The following is a 20348-nucleotide window of genomic DNA, read 5'->3' as shown; positions in this document are numbered from 1 at the left end:
ACAGCTCAGGCATACAAACAAATTGTAATGCCAGCCTTATCGTAGTGGCCAGCTGAATTAACATGACAGCTCTGTTTTGTTAATCAGCAGGAGACCACCTTGGGTGACTTTGTTACCCCTGCACACCACCCTTTGCCCTCTCAGCCAGGCCAAACAAGAGGTCTGACCACTGTGGCCGTGGTCAATACAATTAGGTTAAAAAAAAAAATCCACGTTTTTAATTGTCATTATCCCTTACATGTGTAGAACACTGCAGGGCTTTGCTTGTTTAAGCAATAACCGCTTGGGAGAGTGCTTTAGGGAGCGTGCTTTAGGGAGCGAGTGTGGACAAAGCAGTGTCACCGAGTCCTTTCTGCTGCCTTGGGTGCCCTCTTGTGGACAAAACCAAGGAGGAGCAGAGCCCGCAGAGCTGGCCCGGCTCCGTGCCCGCACAGGGATGCAGGCAGGAGAGCTGCAGGGGGCACGTGGAGGAGCGGGGAAATAGATGGCTGCGGGTTAAATCAGAAGGGGAACTGTCAGGCGTTGACGAGCAGAGCTCCCCTAGAATTTGTCCAGAGGCCAATTTTGATGTTCTCCATAATATGATTGGCATAAAGAAAATTGTTTTAAGTTAATGCTGACACAGAACTGACAAGCAGAGAAGGGAGGATATTTACAGCAGAGTCACATCCCTTAGATCTTGCTGTTAATAGAAATTCAACGGTGCGAGGTCATGTGTTCAGCATTTCTGCTGTCCATTAGAAGGTAACAGTTGGGAAAGGTAGAGGAGGATAACCTCGGTGTCTCCCAGTGGGTAGCGGGAGCCCTAAAAGTGTTAGTGTGGTTCAGGATACATCAGGTGAGAGATTTTCAGCAGAGGGCATACAGGCACTGATGTATCTGTGCTAGAGACTGGTGGTCCTTGCAGCTAGATCTGTGCAGTGCTTGTTGCTTCACATGAAGAAGGTCAGATTTCTATAATCTAGATTCAGGAGAGCTGAGAGGGAGCTTTTGTACTCTCAGAAAAGCAGAGTGGGAAAAAACTAAGCTGAAGAATAATGCTGGCACAAGAGAAAAAGGTGTTGCATCAACTATAAATAAATTTTAAATGGAAGCTTAAGGTTTTTGTTTGGTTCTTCTGAAATGCTGGAATAGTGAGACTGTGACCAGCCTTCCATTATGAGCAGTGGATGAGAAATACCTCACCCACATCATAGGGAGAGTACACACGCAAGTCAGGAAAACAATCCATAATAACACAGCCTGTGTTAGCAAAGAACTAGTCTTGCAAATGAGAGCTTATATTAATTTTGAAGGTTTTGCTGTTACTATGAGCAAGACACATTGGAAAATGTATGCTGCTTTCTCAAGTTAAACATGTTCTAATGTTTAATTTGTTTGTGTTTTACAAATTAAACAATACTGAGATCCAAGGGATTGTTTTGCTTACAGTCTAGTAGGAAGCAGAGTTTAGGAACCCAGAGTTGCAGCGGATGCCAGTGCTGTTATCCCACCCTAAGTCTAAGTAAACTTTCTTTGGAACGGTTTAATGCTCTTCTTGAATTCCCTTCTGCAACTTGTATGTGTGTGCAAATATGTATTACAAAATAAGTTAGTGCTCAGCATTGTCCGAGGATATGTGCTTGCTGTGTGTTCTTGCATGCTTTTAATAACATTTTCTTTGTTCTTTAGCATTCTCTTCCTGAGACGAATCAGATTTCCCTGGTCCAAGCACAAAGGGCCACAAAGTAGGGGGTGGTACTTGATGGGAAGGAGGGGTTGGGGATCAGGGTGCCTAAGCTGAATGTCACCAGGTGCTCGGTGGCGCTCTCAGCTTGCCAGATGTGCAGCAGGAAGCTGCTGCTCTCGAACCCACTGCTCTGAAGAAAATATTCGCAGAGCTCCTGCACAGCATCTCCTGCTAGCCAGCCTTCCCAGTGATCCAGCCTAAATTAGGAAGGAAGTTTTGTGCTTTAAACCTCTCAGCGGTGTCATCTTGCCCAGCTGCCAGAAGAGGGTGCTAACTTCTTGGTCTCTGCTGTATCCAGCGGGAGTATACATGACAGCATTTGAAAAATGTACCTGACTTCAGGGAAAGCTCCATCTGTTGCTGTTGGTTTCCTTGAATACAGTTCTCTATGCCACGAGGCTTTGCTGAAAGTTCAGGTAGAGAGAGCTGTGCAGGTTTCCCAGTTCCTCGGGCCTTGTGTTGCTAGTGACCTCTCATGGGAATTGAAATCCGAAGTCTTTAATAACATCTCTTCAGCAAGGCAATTGCCTTTTCAAAGAGATTACCCCTGTAATACTACTTCAGAAAGACTGCAGGTATTGGGTCCTGCTGATTTGTTTTTATGAAGGGGATTCTCTAAGTGAGGGATATCAACCTAAAGGATGTGAACAGTTAACAACAGAGGCATATGCTTTTCGTTCTGATGTTGTTCTCTTAGTTTTATTTTTAGCAAACCAGTATGTGCTGGCTGATGAGACTGTAATAGCTGTGGCAGTTACTGAACCGTCAGCACAGAACTGGTAATAAATAACCCAGAAAACATCTACCACATCTGCATTGTACTGAAAGCCTTTCTTGCAGTTAATTCAAAGAGGAAATGGAACTTGGGACCATTGAAGAAAGAAAATACCAGTTACATTTGGCCGAGAGCAGGGAATTGACATGTTAGATGTTTAATAAAGACTGAGGCTACGGCATTAAGTGTAGCTTGGAAGTACTTCATAGTGGGAGCAGGGCAGGATCCTTTTGTCCTTACAGGAGTCTTTGAGCTGGCAAAACTAGGAATGCAAGGAACTTAATGTTTTGCCTTCCCTTCTGAAGTTCACATCTCAATATCTGAGTACCATGCAGTTGGATTCCTCTCCTTCACACAGCACACACACAGAGCGTATACACTATTTGGCACTCAGCTATTGGCAAGACATAAGTTCACTGAAAAACTGCATGCTGTTTTTGTTAATCTGTACAATTTATGTAACAGTGTCGCACACAGAATTATTTAGATTCTTGAACAGAGACATTAAAAGTCCTTGTTCTGCAATTTGTGCAGGTTTGTGCCTTCTTAAATGAGCACGGTAACAGAGACAACAGCATCATTAAAAAGCAGGTGTATATACTTTAAGTAGGCTCTTTGTCCGAAGAGGTCGAAAGAAATAGTTTAACACAAAAAGTCAAGGTTGTGCTGCTGAGTTTGACTTTTAGCTCTGTCTAGCTGGACAGCCCAGCTGTGAGTTGGAAAGCCTTTCTGTGATGGGGGAGGTATTGTCTGGGACAGGAAGATGCATTGCAAGGTATTAATTGAAGATTGAAAAGTACCCTGAAGCGTGGAGGAGATTTCATTAATTCTGATTCAATGTGCAGTCTAATTTGGGTTCCATAACATGATGAAGTTGTGTATCTGAAGAGGCTGGATGGCATTTGGCTTGAGGGTTTTTGCTAATGATTATGTCTAAGTTGTTCCCCATGTTGTTCCATGAAGTTTTCTTGGAGGTGCTCAGATGTGATGATCTTTCTCTTCAGGTGGATACAAGTTTGCAGAATGGTTTTGCCCCTGGTATGAAGCTAGAAGTAGCTGTCAAGTCTGACCAGAACACCTACTGGGTAGCCACCATCATTACTACCTGTGGGCAGCTGCTCCTGTTGCGCTACGATGGTTATGGAGAAGATCGCAAGGCTGACTTCTGGTGCGATATCATGACAGCTGATTTACACCCTATCGGCTGGTGTGAGCAAAACAAGAAGATTCTCAAAGTGCCTGAAGGTAATGCCTCCAGGTGCAGAAGAGGGGAGTGTGACAAGGTGGGGTTATCTGCTGTTTTTTCCTGAAATCCCATGGCTTACTCCCTCTGGATTTTGTTCATTCACCAGAGAGAGTTGTTAGCTTAATTTCAGAATTGGACTTAGATTTACACAGAGACTTGTGGTTATCTTAATCATCACCCTCCAAATCCTACTGCTTTGTCATTTCCTTTAGAGAATGTTTTTTGTTTTATTTCTTCTTTTGAGGTGTTACTGATGAGCATGTGGCAGCTTCTTCTGAATTACACAGCACAGTAGTGTGGTAATGTCTTGTTGCACGAATGATATTTAACTGGCAGGAAGTATTAGAGTTTTTATTCCTCATTTTTCACTAGGTATCAAGGACAAGATACCTGACCAGCAGGAATTCCTTCAGCGAGTGCTGAAAGGAGCATGCAGTGCTCCTGCTAATCTGCTGGAGGGGGTAAGTGTTTGAAGGTGCTGCATGTTGGTTTTTGTCTTGCTTTTCCCTTTTGTTATTAAAGGAACTCCTATTAAGATTGTCAGTTCAATGCCTCTTTTTTTTTTTTTTTTTAATTTAGGAGGCATTGTAGTATGCTGCTGAACTTAGGATTCCACTCCTTAGTGTTTCCTGTTTACAGTATTTTATTTTGATAGTGTTGTGTTTAAACATATCTTTCACTGCAGGCTTGGACTGTGCTATTTATTAATTCTATCAGAAGAAAGACCTTTTTCAAACATCCTTAGGTTCAGTCTTCCTCCTATTCTGGTCCTCCTTCATACAGCTCTAGGGAAATCATCCTTTATTTATCTGGCATTCGGGTTGTTCCATTTCTGAGCTGACTCCTTTCACTAATTTTTTACTTTTACTAGTGGGCAGATTATAGTTTCACTTAATCTTGTAACATTGCTAGTTAAATCGTTCTCTGCAATTAGAACAATACTTGATCACTTAATTACCAATGTCTGGTTGTAAAGTGCAGAACATAATTTTTTTTTGTAGAATACCATTGACATCGTCCTCACAACTAAAATTTCTATCTTTGTATGCTAGATGAGTCAGTTTTTAAAAGGAATTATTCATGTTTGCTCATGTTTGCTATATAAGGAATAATACTTCTGAAAGCGATAAACAGCATTTAAGTGAAATGTGTGACTGTATCTACAGGCAGTACAGAAGTTCTGATAGAAGCACTGGTGATTCTAAATGCGGGTTTCTGTTGTCCTGTGTTAGTAAGGGACATGTTTTTCTTTATTTTGTGTTGATACTTTGATTTATTCAAAATAAATGTGTATAAAGGACAAAACAAAAGTGGAAGTACAGGATTTGGGGGTTGTTGTTGTTGTACAGAATAATTTCTTTTATGTTCTTGTTGTTCCCTTTCTGCAGCTTCACAGAGGGAAAAATCCATTGGATCTAATTGCACCAGGCTCCCGACTAGAACTGCAAAACTTCCGGGATTCCCTGGAAGCCTGGATTGTCAATGTGGTAGAAAATGTTGGTGGGAGACTTAAATTGCGATATGAGGGGCTGGAGGATTCTGACAAATTTGACCAGTGGATATTCTACTTGGACCCTTTCCTTCATCAATTAGGGTGGGCAACTCAGAATGGATATAACCTGCAACCACCTTTAGGTACTTCAAAACTTATATCTTTTATACGATGAGCAATGCTTGAGAATACTCCTGCTACTTTGGTGCTCTGAATCTGCATTCTGGATGTATACATGGTCACATAATCAGTGATCTGCCGTTGTATCTAGTGAAATGTAAGTGAAAACACCAGTAAATAGTCCTCCAAGACTTCTCACCCACTCATGCAAATGTTGCTAAATGGTTTTGCCTGTCAGAACGTTCCACCTATTTGTGGAAGGAGGGGTGCTGAGGAAGGGGCCTTTACAATTATTTTCGGTAGGTTTGTGTTCCTGTATGTGGGGAGGTACTGCTCAATGGCAGCTTTTGCTGTTGAGACTCAAAATCCAGTAGGCTCCTTAAGGCTCTATCTAAAGAGGTGTTAAGTGGATATGGAAATGTTCTTGTAAACAGGTTCCCAGAGAATGAGTTCACGGAAGAGGGGGCAGAGAGCAGGGCAGATTTCCGTGTTTCCCAGGCATGTGCATGTCAGGGTGGGTGGTAGCTTTTCTTGGTCATCAGAGAAGTGGGGCCTAAAATGGCTGAAACACAAATGGATTGCTTATAAGCTGAGCAGTGATGTAATGTCTCCTGATCAGGAGAAACCTTGGGATAAAACTGGAAAATGGTGAGTGTTTACCCTAAAGTCTTTCTGTAAAGGCAGACGTACATGCAAGGTGCTGGTATGATCTGCGGCATTAGTTGTGGAAGTCCAGGTCTTTCAGAACGATCGTTTTTGTTGTATTTTTTGTGTGGTTTTCCCTTTACTGATAAGAAGAAATCATGCTGAGGAAACCCAAACTATTTCCATTGAAATGACTGAGCATGGTGCCTTTGCTCATGCTTGACCAGCCTCTGCTGAAATTAGGACAGCGAGCAGGTACACACAAAGACACTGGCAGAAACCAGATGAGTGGATTCCACAGCACCATTTGAGTGAATAACGTCTATTAAAAATATTAGGCTCTGACTTTAATTATTAGACTAATTTACTTTTTATGTCTATGTAAGAGCATTTGATATATTCAGAAACTTGACATCAGGAATCCTTTGTGCATGGTCCTAGTAAAAGTAATTCCCCTGCTATCAGAGAGGTGTGTGATCTGCAATTGCAGATGCTGAAAGAGTAACGTATACAACTGAGACAGACATGTGGAACATTTCTTCAGCCTTCTGCTTGCTTAAGCCTAAAACAAACTAACATTGTCCACCTAGGACTGTTTTCTGGTCATACATTCCTCCAGACATTTTCCTCAGGGTTGATGTGACCGCCATTTTCTCAGAAAGACTGGACTGGACAGTACATAGGTGATAAAATAGTGCTTGACTTCAGTCCCATTTTGTAACATATGCAAAATCTTAACAAGCAGTAAGTTTTTAAGAATGAAGATACCTGCACAGATTCTGAACAGATGTGAATGTAGCACTTAAAGGAGCACAAATCAAATTTGCATTACTGCATATGTTTTATGAGGGAAAAGAAGAAAGATGACTTCATTCACTATTTCCTGTTCTGTTTGCTCAAGCCATTAGGTCCTTGAAAAGTGAAGCAGATTGGCAAGAGATCTTGAAGAAAGCGAAGGAGGAGGAAGAGGAGTCATCAGTTCCTACAGATCTTTTTAAGGCAAAGACAGAATTTGTGTATTTTAATTCTGTGTGTGATACCAGAAAAATGCTGCATTTATAAGAAATTATTCAGGGAAGTCAAACATTGTTGCTCAAATTTCTTTCCATGTTTTGTTTTGTTTTTCTGTTTTTTTTTGTTGTTTTGTTTTTTAACTTCTTTTTTGCTGCTCATTCTAGTTAAAAAAAATTAAATTAAAGATCATACTACAATACAGTTCTTGTGAAATTAGACAAAATACCTATCACAACTATGTGAGCCATTACTTGTCATGCTGGGAAAAAGCCCTGATTCTGATCTCTATAATGGCATCTCCAGTTGTTTACCAGCTGGCCTTGCTGATTACTGTTCTTCTAGAGGACTGAGGTATTAACTGCACTCCTAATTTTTTGAGCATATTGAAAAATTTAATGTGTAACATCTAATATGTAACCTGATATAGTTACATATGTTATTTAATGGGCCCTGTTAGATCCTGAGTGTTAACAAATATTGCTAATGAGTCTGAATTTAAATTTTTATGAATTGAAAAAGAAAAAAGAAATCTTTTGAATCTTTTGAAAAGAAATCACGTTTTGAGAAGTGGAAATGTAAATTTAATCCTTTAAGTTCTTAGTTCAGTTTTCTCAGCTACATTTGGGCCCATAAACAGAACAGAAGAGGAAGTGGTGTTGCTCTTGAATCCGTTGGATCTTAACCAATAGCATATATCTAAGTCTGGAGCAGGAACACTGTTTTGTAGCCTTTTGGTAAGCTGAAACTGAAGACATCTATTGTCCTCTTTTAGGTTAGATCATGATGAGCCCTAAATGTTAGGGGAAAAAAGAACTTTTCTATTGGCTTAGCAGACCACTCTGCATCTTGCTTCTGTGTGGAGAATGTCAGAGAAGTATATCTTTGGGACTCAGTCTTATTAAAAACTCAAAGAAATGGCAGTCTTACAGGGCTGAGACTCTATGATATCGAGGTTGCTAGTACTCTAACATATTATTTTCTTAGAATGAACTACTAAAACTCAAGTTATCCTCTTCAGTTGAACCTACATAAGGTTGGTCTTTTCTGATAGAGAAAGGCAGGTGATCACTGATACTTGATTTTTCAGGATAAACCTGTGATTGGAGTACATTCGTTCTCTGAAGGCATGAAGTTAGAAGCTGTGGACCCGATGGCTCCTTTTGTGATATCTCCTGCTACGGTTCTCAAGGTACTGGGATTCTTTAACTTGTCTTGCTAAGATTCAATTAAATTGCTACTTTTGTTTTCAAATGCTCAGGAAAATCTTGTTAACCAATTATCTTAAAATATTGTACTAGTTTTCAAATTAGGTATTTTGTATGTCTCCCTTCAGGGACAGGTCACTGTGGGGGGAGGAAAAAAAAAAGAAAGAAGCGGGGGGGGCGGGGGAAGAACAATCCTAACTGCTGATGGTGAAAACACTGGATTTGAAAGTAGAAGAAAAGTTCCGTAAAGATAGAACATCAAAAGATCAAATGGCTGAAGCTGTCAAACCTGGGTTTTTAAGATGAGATACAATCCTTCATAATCTGAGTATCCAGCTGAAGATAGTTGTTTGGTTTTTGGATTTGCAAAAGTTAATATCATTTTTATGTACAAGCTATGAACTTTCAAAAAAGGGCCCACACGTGGATTTAGAAGTTGAAATGAAAACTCCCCAGCATACTCAGGTTGTGAGCAGCTTCTATCTTCCTGTGTTGATAAACAGGTGAAAGGTTCTGAAAGAGACTTGTTTTCATGTAGTAAACCAAAATGTTCCTGTACAACGTAAAACAAGAGCATATTTTAAAATGTTTTTGGTGCAAAAATAAAGAACTACAGCTTTTTCTTTAGGACAGATACCCTCTCAGTATGATAGCTTATGTTTCGGTGATAGCTCTCTTTTAAACTGTAACATGGAGTTTCTTCTAATAAGACATTTTATTACTAAAAAGGTGCAGCATGTTCCAAGTGAAGTAAAATCATTTGGTTTTTGTGATGGTGATGAAGTTCTGCTCCTCAGTTCAGGAGCTTAGTGTTCTACTTTTGACAGTCCATTCTACGACACAGTTCAATTTTGGTGAAATAATATAAGACTGCAAGTTCTATTTTCTCTGCTGGTTTTTTGTTTGTTTGTTTTGTAAGAGAAGGTCATATAGCACTTGATCACCTTACTTTTTAAAAAAGGCTTATACATTGCCTTATATTACAATTTATTTTTCTTAAGTTTCCAGATAATGTAGAGGAGTCTACTTTCTTACAATTCCCACAGATTCTTTTTTAAATGTTTCTATTTTTATGCTGTTTTATAAAGCTATCAAAATGAAGGAGAAGTAGATCATTATCTGCTATTTACAAGACCACATGGTACTCTTTTGGCTAACTACAGGTATACAATGAAAAATATTTCATGATAGAAATTGATGACTTGAGACCAGAGCGTACAACCAGCCAGTCTTATATTTGCCATGTCAACAGTGCTGGAATTTTCCCTGTGCAATGGAGTCTGAAGAATGGCTTGCATCTTAGTCCTCCACCAGGTACGTTTGTGCAGGTTTGTCATGCTCCCTCCTCTTTGAAGTAGATTGCCAGTCCCCAGAGTGCTATGTTTAGGACAACGCTTTTGCAAAAGAATTACTTGTAGTAGGAAAAGTGAAGAAAATGAAAGATTCTGAGACATAGGAGTTTTGAGTTAGTGAGTCTGAGGTTTCCTGTGTATGTGCTTGGATTGGAGAAGGTAGCAGTGGCTAGGGGGACTGGCCTTGCATAAAAACCTGAAAGCTTGGAGGACATGTTTCAGGGCTAAAGGTGATGCTGATTTCAGCATTAATTAACATAATATCAGAAGTCTGTGGTCCATGCATTGGATGTTTGCTTCTAGTCAGATCAGAACATTGTTATTCAAAGTCTTAAAATATTTTCAGAGTATCTTATCACTTTAAATGTTAATGAAGTATTTTTTCCAAGGACCTATCAGGCAAGGTAGCAGATTACTAAAATGTTCCTTCAAGATAGAACAGAACTGAGGAGTGATCCTCAGCTACTGAATTATTAAGACCTTTTTGCAAAAGGGAAGTGACAATGGTATTGTAAAACTAGGGACTTGGTACCCTTATTCACCACCACAGAAGTGGGAATGTTTTGGTTTATGTGCTCACGACATCAGAGGAGCAAAGAGTGTAGTGTAGTCTTGCCTTTCCTTGGATAAGGTACAAAAAGTGGCTTTGCTTGACCACCCAGCATTACCTAGAATTTTGCATGTAAAAGAAGACACCTTGCTTTATAGGCATTTGTCTGGAGATGATGGAGATTTTAAGCTTCTCTTCTTTTAACCCTGCAGGAAATGGTGGGCATTCTGAATTAACGTCAGGTCTCAAGTCCCACTGGCACTGATAAAACTGAGAAGAATAAATAGGTCTGTCTGTGGTTAGGCCCTCACTTGATGTTTGTAGATAGTTATGGTAATGCTATATTCTCAGACTAGTTTTAAAATTTTGTTTGATTAAACCCTGTCACAGATGCCCCTTGGAGTGGTGCACTTCAAAGACACTTCTGGAATCAACTGCTGCTGTTGTCCATTTGCTATTATACTGCCAGTCTCAAACTATTATGGCAGCACATTTATTTTGCACCCAGTTCCTTTCAGTTACTTGTTGTTTATGAGATCGGGGAAAGCAAAATATTTCCTCCAAGAAAAATTTAATTTGTCCTTTTTTTCGAGAGTTGCTCTGTCCCTGAAGGACTCCATGTTAAGACTCTTCCCTTCAAGCATATGCAGATTTACAGCTATTGGCAAACTTGACACTTTTAGGAAAGACTAACTGCTCTCTTTAAAGGCTTGATATTTAATAAGTGTTTAAGAGAGTAATATGTTGCTATTGAGCAGCTTTTAGATGCTCTATTTAACAAAACATGAAAACAACTTCCCTTGTCTGCTTAGATATATTCTGTTCAAACCTCAGCATGCTCTCTGTGAAGTTGCTTTCAGTTTGATGCCATTTCAAGCCAAAACAGGAGTCAAAGTGAGGCAGTGCCCAAAGCTCATCTACACTGGTAATAAAGAGAGTATCTCAAATATATGAGAACCGTGCTATGGGCTCAGTGAAGCCATAGTCAGCTGACAAACTGAAGTGGTCCAAACGAATGTCATGTCAGCTTGAAAGGAGTCCTTTGCTCTCATGCTGTTAAACTGACTCCTGTGCTTGTTCTTTGCCCAGGTTATCCAGGGCAGGACTTCGATTGGGCAGACTACCTCAAACAATGCGGTGCTGAGGCAGCTCCCCAGAGCTGCTTCCCTTCGGTAAGGTTCTCTTGCAGAAAAATGTTTTTTCTGATATGTGAATGATACGCTTGATTCCAGCAAGAAACATTTTACATGGTTTTGATTTAAATTGCCTGTGATAACTGTTGAAATGGAAGAGTTAAAAGAGTGCAAATGAGGGTAGAATGAAGTAGGTGCATATGAACTTCTTATCTAAGTAAGTATTGGACCAAACTCTTCAGTTATAAAGCGGATCAGTTCAGTGATAAAGCAGATCAAAAGAAATGACTGTTTTGTGAAATGGAAGTGTGTAAGAGTCCACAGAATTGCCATAAAATAACATCAATCTTAGGCGCTCCTGTGGTTGTGGAAACAGGGCCTTTTAATAGACCTTGTTTTCATTTACTTAGTACATTATTTCAGTCTTCCTTCCTTTCAGCATGAAAAATTCATCCCATTGTGTTAATCAATAACCAGCCATCTTAAATTAGTACCAAGTAATCATTTTACATTAATCAATGCCTGAAGTACTTGCTAGATTTTGGGCTTTTGTTGGTATAATGATAGTACTGCTGTCTCCCAGAGCAGAATTGCTGTCTCCCAGAGCAGAATACCTTGTCAAGCAGAAAAGGATGCCATTAACACCTACCTTCCAATTCCATTTACAATACTCGGGCTATTGCAATGCTTAAGGAAAGAAATTAAAATGAATAATTACCATTTTTTGAAGAGGGTGTTGCTATCTATGAATTTTTGTTGCCCTTGTTCTGTCTTGTAAGCTGTGGCATTTCAGAACAGGTCATTGAATTTATTATCCTTTTTCTGAGAAGAGTTGATTGCTGTGGGCTAGTTTCAGAATTTGTTATATATTGATCCTGTAATTATGTTGCAGAGTAGCTCTTGGAGGAAGAGCCCTCTGTCTGGCTTCTACTTGTTATTTTTAATTCAGGTGCTTCGGATCTAGATAAATACACATTCTTACTTTTTAGGAATTTTTGAATAAATCCAAAAACCTACTTATCCAAAAATATAAAACAGAAAGAAAGCTTCCATTGCTGTCTGCCAGGACTCATTTGGAAGAGGCAGAAATGTTATTTGCAAACCTAAAATAAATTTCCAAGCTAACGTAATAGAATAGAAAGCCTTGTCAGACTATATGTTGGACTCATCACTTCTGTAGCAGGCAGCAGAGAATCCCTGATTGCATGGAGTGGAATGAATCCTTTCAGAGAGTCTCAGCCTCCTTATTTTTGAGTACAAATATGTTCTCTTCTAGGTCTGTCTATAGAATCTTTTTTTTTCCTAACTTAAACTCTTTATAGTTTGTAATATATATTATTTGTGTTTAACATGCTAATTATCTGAAGTCTTCTATTTGTGACTGTCCTTCTGTGATACTCAGACATTGTGGTTTTTGTGTGTTATTCCTGTTCATGGCTTTTCATATCATACATTGGATATACAGATGGTATTCTATTGAAGTATTCTGTCTTTTTCCTAGTTAACTTCTGACCACGGATTTAAAGAGAATATGAAACTTGAGGCTGTGAACCCTGTTGATCCTGAAGAAGTTTGCATTGCTACAGTCACCAAGTTGAAAGATTCTTACCTCTGGCTTCAGCTGGAGGGTAAGCATAACCAGGAAGAGAAGTGTAGCAGTTACACTGATTATTCTGTGGTACCATCATCTAACCTGAAAAGTATCTGGAAAAAGCTCACTACCTGCTGAATATTGGCAGCAAATCACTGTTTCATCAATAAAAACACAGCAAACCATTTGCATTGCCTGTTTCCCAGCTAGCTTTGTATGGCAGTGTTTATTTAAGCCAGGCAAGAATTGCATTTGTGCACTGCAGTGTGTCGGTGCGAGGTTAGTGTACTGTGTGAAAGGCTGATCAGTATCTTTTAGAAAGCAAGGGCCTTGTAACATTTTTTTAAATAAATGAGTGACTTCCATCCTGAGCCAAGCTTTGACCAGACATAGGAAGAAAACTTTTGGAGAGGTTCTTCATTAGGACTGAATAGGCTATATGAGACACCCTCCACATTAATCCTACTTCTTGATTGAAAGTACATCAGCATGCATTTACTCTGCATTGTGCATCTCTGCTAACCTGTGGATGGCAAATTCCCATCTCCAGCTTTAAGAGGAAAGAAATGAGGTCAGGAAGGAATCTGGGTAATAAAGGAGGATGAATATACAATTGATATTGTGTACCATATACAACGGTAAATAAAAAAAAGGGAGCTTCTCTGGCAACATAGCAAGCATTAACCAAATGAGTTTTTTGGATTGTTATGAGTTGTTTCAATTTTTACTTCTTTTAACTGAACAGGTTCCAAAAAGCCCGTCCCTGACTGTATAGTGAGCGTGGAATCAATGGATATATTTCCAGTGGGTTGGTGTGAGACGAATGGATATCAGCTCAGACCTCCTCGCAAAGCAATAGGTATCAGTTGTGTTTTGTTTGCAGTGGTTAGCTGGTTTGATAGAGATGGTGAGACCTCTGAGAGTAGGTTACTGCACAGTTAGTTCCGGCATCACTGAATTTGGAAATTTCCACTGTGTATGGACAATCTATCCCTTTGGCAACTGTTTCCCTGCCTTCTTGGTCCAGCTGTGAGAAATACTTCAGTGGAGTTGGAATCCATACAACAACTCCAAAATAGGCACTGTTGGTTTGAGACCCTCACAGCCTGTAAGAGAGCGTGGAAACAATGCATTAGCCACAGTAAAGAAATGATATGTATGCATGCATGCACACACGCGCGTGCTGTGCATATACTTTTGTCTGAGCTGTTCTTGCAATGTGTCTGACTGCTTGATTTTATACTTGGGTTGTGCAAGCAAAATTAATGCCTTAGTAAAACACTGTTGAGTATGTATGCATTTGGGAGTTAAAAGTGAGGAGGAATGGCTTTGTAAATGTGCCAGGTTGTCATGATCCCTCAATGGCAAAATGTTGAAAAGTAAATCCTATCTGTTCTAACTACACTTTAAGTAACGTAAGAGAGTGCCTTCTCCCAACTGGTTAGTGAGTTCTGTTTATTAAAGCTTAATGTGAGATGGAAAAACTGAAGAATGTCTATTAGGTAAGATAGTAAAATGGTAAGATTGGAATGAGCTGTCATTCACTGCAAGTCAAAGCAAGAGAAACTCGTCTGGGAAATGTCTGCAATGCCAAGAGCAGAGGAGGGAGGAGCCTAATCAGAAAAAAGAAGCTTAAAAAAAAGCCAGATGTTTGATGAGGACAAAGCCTGAAATTGCTGTGGAGGCACATGTTGCCTTATCTTATTATTTACTACCATTATTATAATATTAGTATCTGATTGTAAGGTAAGAATTGACTCTAGTGGGTCAGCTATTTAACAGTTGCAGTGACTTTGAGTATAGATTCTCTTTGGCATATAACTTAAAGGAAAGGTGTCTAGTAAATACAGTAGTAGAAGCTTCATTTGCTTGCTTCCTGTGCTTTGTGGTTTTTATTTTCTTCTCCTTCCTTTCAGTAAACAAGCAGAAAAAGATTGCAGTAGTTCAACCCGAGAAACAGTAAGTAACAGTGTTTTGCTGGGTCTTTTTTGTGTGTTTGTTTGTTTCCCTAATTGGTAAATCTGTTGTCTTAGGGGACACAACTTTAGAGAAGCCCTCTACTGAGGGTTGAGAGATTCCTTAGTCTGTTTATTGTGATGTTGATAGTTCCTGTTGATATTGAAAAAGACCTCTTGCGCCACTGTGGTATAGAAAGCTTGTGATAGATAGTGATATAGAAAGCTTGAAATTTGTTTTTTAGCAATGCTAGTGTGGCTGAACTGAGTTGACCTGTTGAATAGGTCAAGTCATTGAAGGTCTAGACTTGCAATCTTAGAAATGACAGATTAAAAATTTCATTATCTGTGAGTATTGAAATACATTTAAGAAGAACTAGCCTGATCTTAAGAATGTGAATTTATAATCACATGTGCTTTAGCCTTTTTAATGGTGATTAATAGGGAAGAGTACAAAAATGCTTTTCAATTCCCCTTTTGTTGTATTCCCTTTTGAAATAATACAGTTGCTGTAAGGTAAACATGCTTAGAAAACGTGTCTGCCTTAACACATAGCTGTGATTTTGCACAGTTGATTAGAAAGTTCATTTCTAGCGTGAATACTGTTACTCAGTAGATGTACATCTAATACTTCTTTCCTGAATTTAATTAATTACAAGGCCAAACTAGCCACAAAGGAAAGAAAAATCCTACTAATATCTACAGTTCATCTACAAACTGTCGTGCATATGAAACTCCTTCATTTGAGCCTGCTCAAAAATGCTCAGTAGAATGCCTCACAGTTGGTTTTATTGACTTATATCTTTACAAACACCAGATCTGTCGGTGGTTCTGCCAATGTTTTCATTGTTCTTAAAATAACGAGCAGACTGTTCTTCCATGTTTTGTAATTGGGATTCTTACCAGAGTGCTTGATTCATTTTGATTGAGTTCTGTTTAAAATCCATCTTTTTCAAAGTGCATAAGGTAAGACGGTACATTGCCTTGTGCTGTGAAATGAAGATAAAGGAGGTAGAAAAAGTAAACTATTTTCAGTTGCTTTGTGTAAAGTGATTATCAGATTATATGTTAGTGTAACTATGATTCTATGATCAGCATGCCAGCCCATATGCTTCAAGCAAAGTATGATTGCTGCTAGCTGTTAGCAGTACAGTAGTTCTTTCCAAATTGAAATCAATAGTCTTTGTATATTTAAGAAAAAAAAGTTGACGTGAGCAATGTTATGAAATATAGAATGTATAAAAAGCAAATTAATAAAGCTGGAGCAAGAACGGTTTTGGCTTTTAATGGTTGGGTTTTAGCAGCTGAGGGGTCGCTGTCCTTACTATCTGTCCCTTTCCCCAACCTCCTTCTTTGCCTTTCAGAGTTTTGTCTTCAAGGACAGTTCATGATGGACTAAAGAACCAGGAACTAAACTCTTCTGACTCAGGTATTGATCAGGAAGGGCAGGGGAACAAAACCAAAATCCTTCAACAGTCCCGTCTCATTGTGCTGCTCAATAGTCTTCTGTCAGGATACAGGAAAGAAGATGAGGAAAGAGCTTGAAGATTTTCATCCTTGATTGATTTGAACATCAGAAAATGAAATGAACAAAACCATACAATTACTTCTGTGTCCTGTAATTGAAATGTGCATTAAACCTGGAAAGTAAATTTTTACACCAAACTTTCTTCCACCTACAGAGAATATGTGGAGCCAAATGTATGCTGTGACCCATGCAGATGATTTGTTAATGTCACCTGCTGTGTTTAATAACATTGGGAGAAGCATCATAACAAGCACGCAGCATCTGTACTCTTGAGTTGTTAGATTCTAGCTTTGAGAAGCAGGTTTATCTGCTTTTTATAACTTTGTAATCATGATAAACAAAGGCAATTCAAACAGTAAGCTGTGTTGTGTGCCAGATGGTGAAATCTAATAATCTTCTAAACTGTTGCAAGAATGAATATGATGAATAAGTACATCTGCTGGTTAAAGAGTCATACAGATCTGTCTGTTTGGCAACAAAATGCCTCTTCTGCTGTTTACTGTATAGTGAAATGCATATCTGAAGCTGCACCAAATGCAAGCTTTATACAAACGATTTGTGCTTGCTTAGCATTTTAATTGTTTTTTAATAGAGTCATAATGTAAATTTTACTTCATTTATTTAGCAGTTATCAGGTACTGAATTTAAGATCTTAAGTGATAGTGTTGCTCAATCAAAAATACTGCAACACTGTTAGGGTTAAACTTCTTTTTTTAATACATAATAAAATACATCTTACAATACATATTATACAGAACTTTAATTTTGAGCAGCGTTGGACCACTTCAAAGGCTTAACAAACTTCATGTCATTTCATCAAAGGTCACTTCATCAGTTGAATCAGTTCTGATCAAGTGAAAAGAGTGAAAATGCAAAGCAACCAATATTGCAGTTTAGGATGAATACTGGAGAACTTTGCCACCTTCTCTGGTGGCAAAAGTTTAGGGGAGAGAGAGTTATTCGACTGGAAAATTTGTCTGTAATTACTGTGTTAGAGTGAGCTCTGCTACCAAATAGTTGGGATTGTCATCTTCTTGCCTGTTCTCACTGAGGTACCATAAAGCATCAGACTAGCCAGAAGAAATGCTTCTTTTCTGATATATAACTGGCTTTATTTTCTATAGTTTGTCAATTTGCAAGCATGCTTGTTAAGTATGGGAAATATTTTTAGCAACATCTATAACTAGTCCTGAGATGGCAAATTTGACACCTGTACTCGCCCAAACTAAACTCATTCAGGTGATCTTTTCCTTCCTTTTTTACAGCAGGCAAAATATTAAGCATTGCAAGAAGTAATTTGCTGGGGAGGTTGTACCACGTGATTTAAATCTTTGTTTTCTCTTTTCTCAGTGATAATTAATGGAAAGTACTGCTGCCCAAAGATCTACTTCAACCACCGGTGCTTCTCAGGGCCTTACCTTAACAAAGGCAGGATTGCTGAGCTTCCTCAGTCTGTGGGACCTGGGAACTGTGTTCTTGTTCTGAAAGAGGTGAGGTGGTTCTACTCAGTGGACCTCTATTAGCAGTGCATCGTAAACTCTAGAGTGCCTCTCTAATTATAGATGGGTAATTAATACTTTTAAGGCGTTCATAAACTGATGATGAGTGAACGGGGTTTTTGTATAAAATGAAGGATAAATCATGGACTGTTTTATTAATAGCTGGAAAGAGTAAAAGCATCCCATTTGTTGGAGTTAAGTCAACCTTCAACTGCTAACTTTTTTTTTTTAGGTTAAAACAGAGTAACCTGTAATTGCCATGACCAAAAGAGTTAGTATCTTTTTATAGCTGTAATAAATGTTTCAATTTTAATTAACAGAATTTAGTTTCAGATAATCCCAAAAGCTTTCCTTCACAGTTTGCACCATTGATGTTAGAGCAGAGGAAATACAGATTTTCTTAGCAGAAATGGAAAACTGTTTTCAGTAATTGGGAAATGAAAAGAATTCTTAATATTTAAGTTCGATATCATTTGCAATGATCTGATGAAATAATGGATAAGCTCATTACTGAAGAAGTTCTATTTCTGCATGCATACATGTAGCCGTCCCCAGCAAACATCGGGGGGAATGAAACAGTAAAAAGACCTTAGTCATAATGTTTTAACAGCAGTGGGGGTGCATATTAATTTTTTTGGTCTTCAGACATAAATATATAAAAGTGAAAAGGGTATAAAAGGGTATGTGTGCATCATACCAGTATACAACACGGTGGACATTTGAGTGAGATGCATACTCTTGTTTTGATCTCAAATATTTGACTTAAAAATTAAAACTTGTGTTTTGGCATGCCCATAAAATTGTTTAAATCATTTATCTACACCTCTGCTTAAAAACATATATCTGATCCTTCAGCATTTGGAGATGGGGGAATGCAGTTGTGAATTTTTAAGCAGACCTGTACCCTCATCTCAACTCATTAATCAAGTTCAAGTACTTTATCACTGGATAAAGCTTACTCATACCTAGTAAAATAGATAGTGGGCAGCTGGGGTCCCAGGACTGTAAAAAAAAATGGTATTGTGTCCCCAGGTTGTGGGGGGAAATCTGGTTTTAAGAGGTAGCCTGTATTTGAGCAAATCTGCTAATGTACCTTGCTTAATGGAAAGAGCATTTTCTTGTTAAATAACTTAACTGGGATTTCAGATAGGTAAATTAAGACTAGTCTTAAACTCGCAGCTGTATGGGATGAAGATTGTATATTTGAGACTGATGGCATTAGGGTATAAAAGCAATTACTGCTATAGAAATGGCCAGATGGCATGGAAGATGGAGGAGTTACCTACCTTTTTCAGAAGTGAATGGCCCTAGTGGGGGCTCAGATAAAGACCTGGATTTCATGAAACACAGGCTTGATCTACCATGGTGAATCTATATTATGGGAGGAAACTGCAGCTCACAGAAGCTCTCTCTGAGAACCCTTATCACAGAATTCACAGAATTGTAGGGGTTGGAAGGGACCTCAAGAGATCATCAGGTCCAACCCCCAAATGACAGCTTAAATGTCACTTATTATTTTTAAAGCAGCAGTTTTTGCACTTCTTGACAAAACTAAAACAGATTTTTTAGCAAAAAAGCATCTTCAGTCTTTAGATGTGATCTGGTATCAGAAGATGCCCTTGCAGTCTCTCATTGGAGTGGCTGCTCTTCGTTGGTCCTACAGCATGTTCATTTGCAAGGGCTGAATGTCCCTTCCCATGCAGGATGCTGCACATTGTCAAAGTGAGTGAACACCACACTATTTCTCCCCATCCTTTCTGCAAGTTTCAGTTCTCTGATGTAAATTCTTCAGCACTCCAGAAGAGCAAGTGTGAAATTTTGTGGCAACTTCATTTCACCTTGAAGAAAGTTTAACCTTCTTCACCACCTGAAAGCATGAAGCATGCACAAATCCTGCTAATGTACACATGCTGAGTGTTGCTAAAAGTTCAACCAATCTGCTTAGTTATATGCATTTTAATTATGATTCTGACTCTTTGTATAAATCCTGCAGTGAGTTCAGTACTTGCATAGTGTGATAATTGAATACTGTTCACTGGAGCTGTAGACCTCTGGATTGCTGTGGTGGTAGGACTGAAGCTGCAACCCTGATACGTTGGTGCAACCAATTTGGGATAAGCAAACGCGGAAAATAAGAAATACGATTTGAATGTAAATTTTGTACTATCCCACACTAATTTGAAGCTGTTCACAACTTTGAGTTACTTGCTGCACAGCACCAGAGAAATTCTCATTTTATTATAGTACAGGCCTTATTGTGGTTCACAAAAGCAAAAAGGACCTTAAGATTCTGGAGTGTGATTTTGTAGCAAGCAGTGGGTTGGCAGGCAGTAAAACCCTGCAGCATTTGTAGGCATATCTTCGTGCGTCAAACAGGCTCTAAGGTGATAACTCAGATTTACCCAAGGTTATGCAAATGTGGTACCCAGCCCCGTGCTTCAGCGCTTCAATTTAGTGACATGTAATTCGAAGGCAGTGACTGGGAAATTGCTTGATAGACTTGTGATACACTTG

The 20348-nt window shown here is 38.9% G+C and overlaps 1 protein-coding gene across 4 annotated transcripts in view; it reads left to right on the top strand.

Annotated features, from left to right (window-relative positions):
• The window catches only part of SFMBT1 (Scm like with four mbt domains 1), a 92325-nt gene that overhangs the window by 62273 nt on the left and 9704 nt on the right, over nt 1-20348 (top strand). For all 4 annotated transcript variants that reach the window (XM_040569278.1, XM_040569277.1, XM_040569279.1 and 1 more), the window contains 12 exons: nt 3509-3749; nt 4123-4211; nt 5139-5385; nt 6909-7006; nt 8109-8210; nt 9390-9540; nt 11218-11300; nt 12763-12889; nt 13598-13711; nt 14769-14811; nt 16172-16236; nt 17686-17825. In XM_040569278.1, the coding sequence (XP_040425212.1) occupies nt 3509-3749; nt 4123-4211; nt 5139-5385; nt 6909-7006; nt 8109-8210; nt 9390-9540; nt 11218-11300; nt 12763-12889; nt 13598-13711; nt 14769-14811; nt 16172-16236; nt 17686-17825 (1500 nt within the window). The remainder of the gene's footprint in view (nt 1-3508; nt 3750-4122; nt 4212-5138; nt 5386-6908; nt 7007-8108; nt 8211-9389; nt 9541-11217; nt 11301-12762; nt 12890-13597; nt 13712-14768; nt 14812-16171; nt 16237-17685; nt 17826-20348) is intronic.

The sequence above is a fragment of the Cygnus olor genome, chromosome 10, assembly GCF_009769625.2.
Source record: "Cygnus olor isolate bCygOlo1 chromosome 10, bCygOlo1.pri.v2, whole genome shotgun sequence".
Taxonomy (NCBI): domain Eukaryota; kingdom Metazoa; phylum Chordata; class Aves; order Anseriformes; family Anatidae; genus Cygnus; species Cygnus olor.
This window is presented reverse-complemented; position numbering and strand designations above follow the sequence as displayed.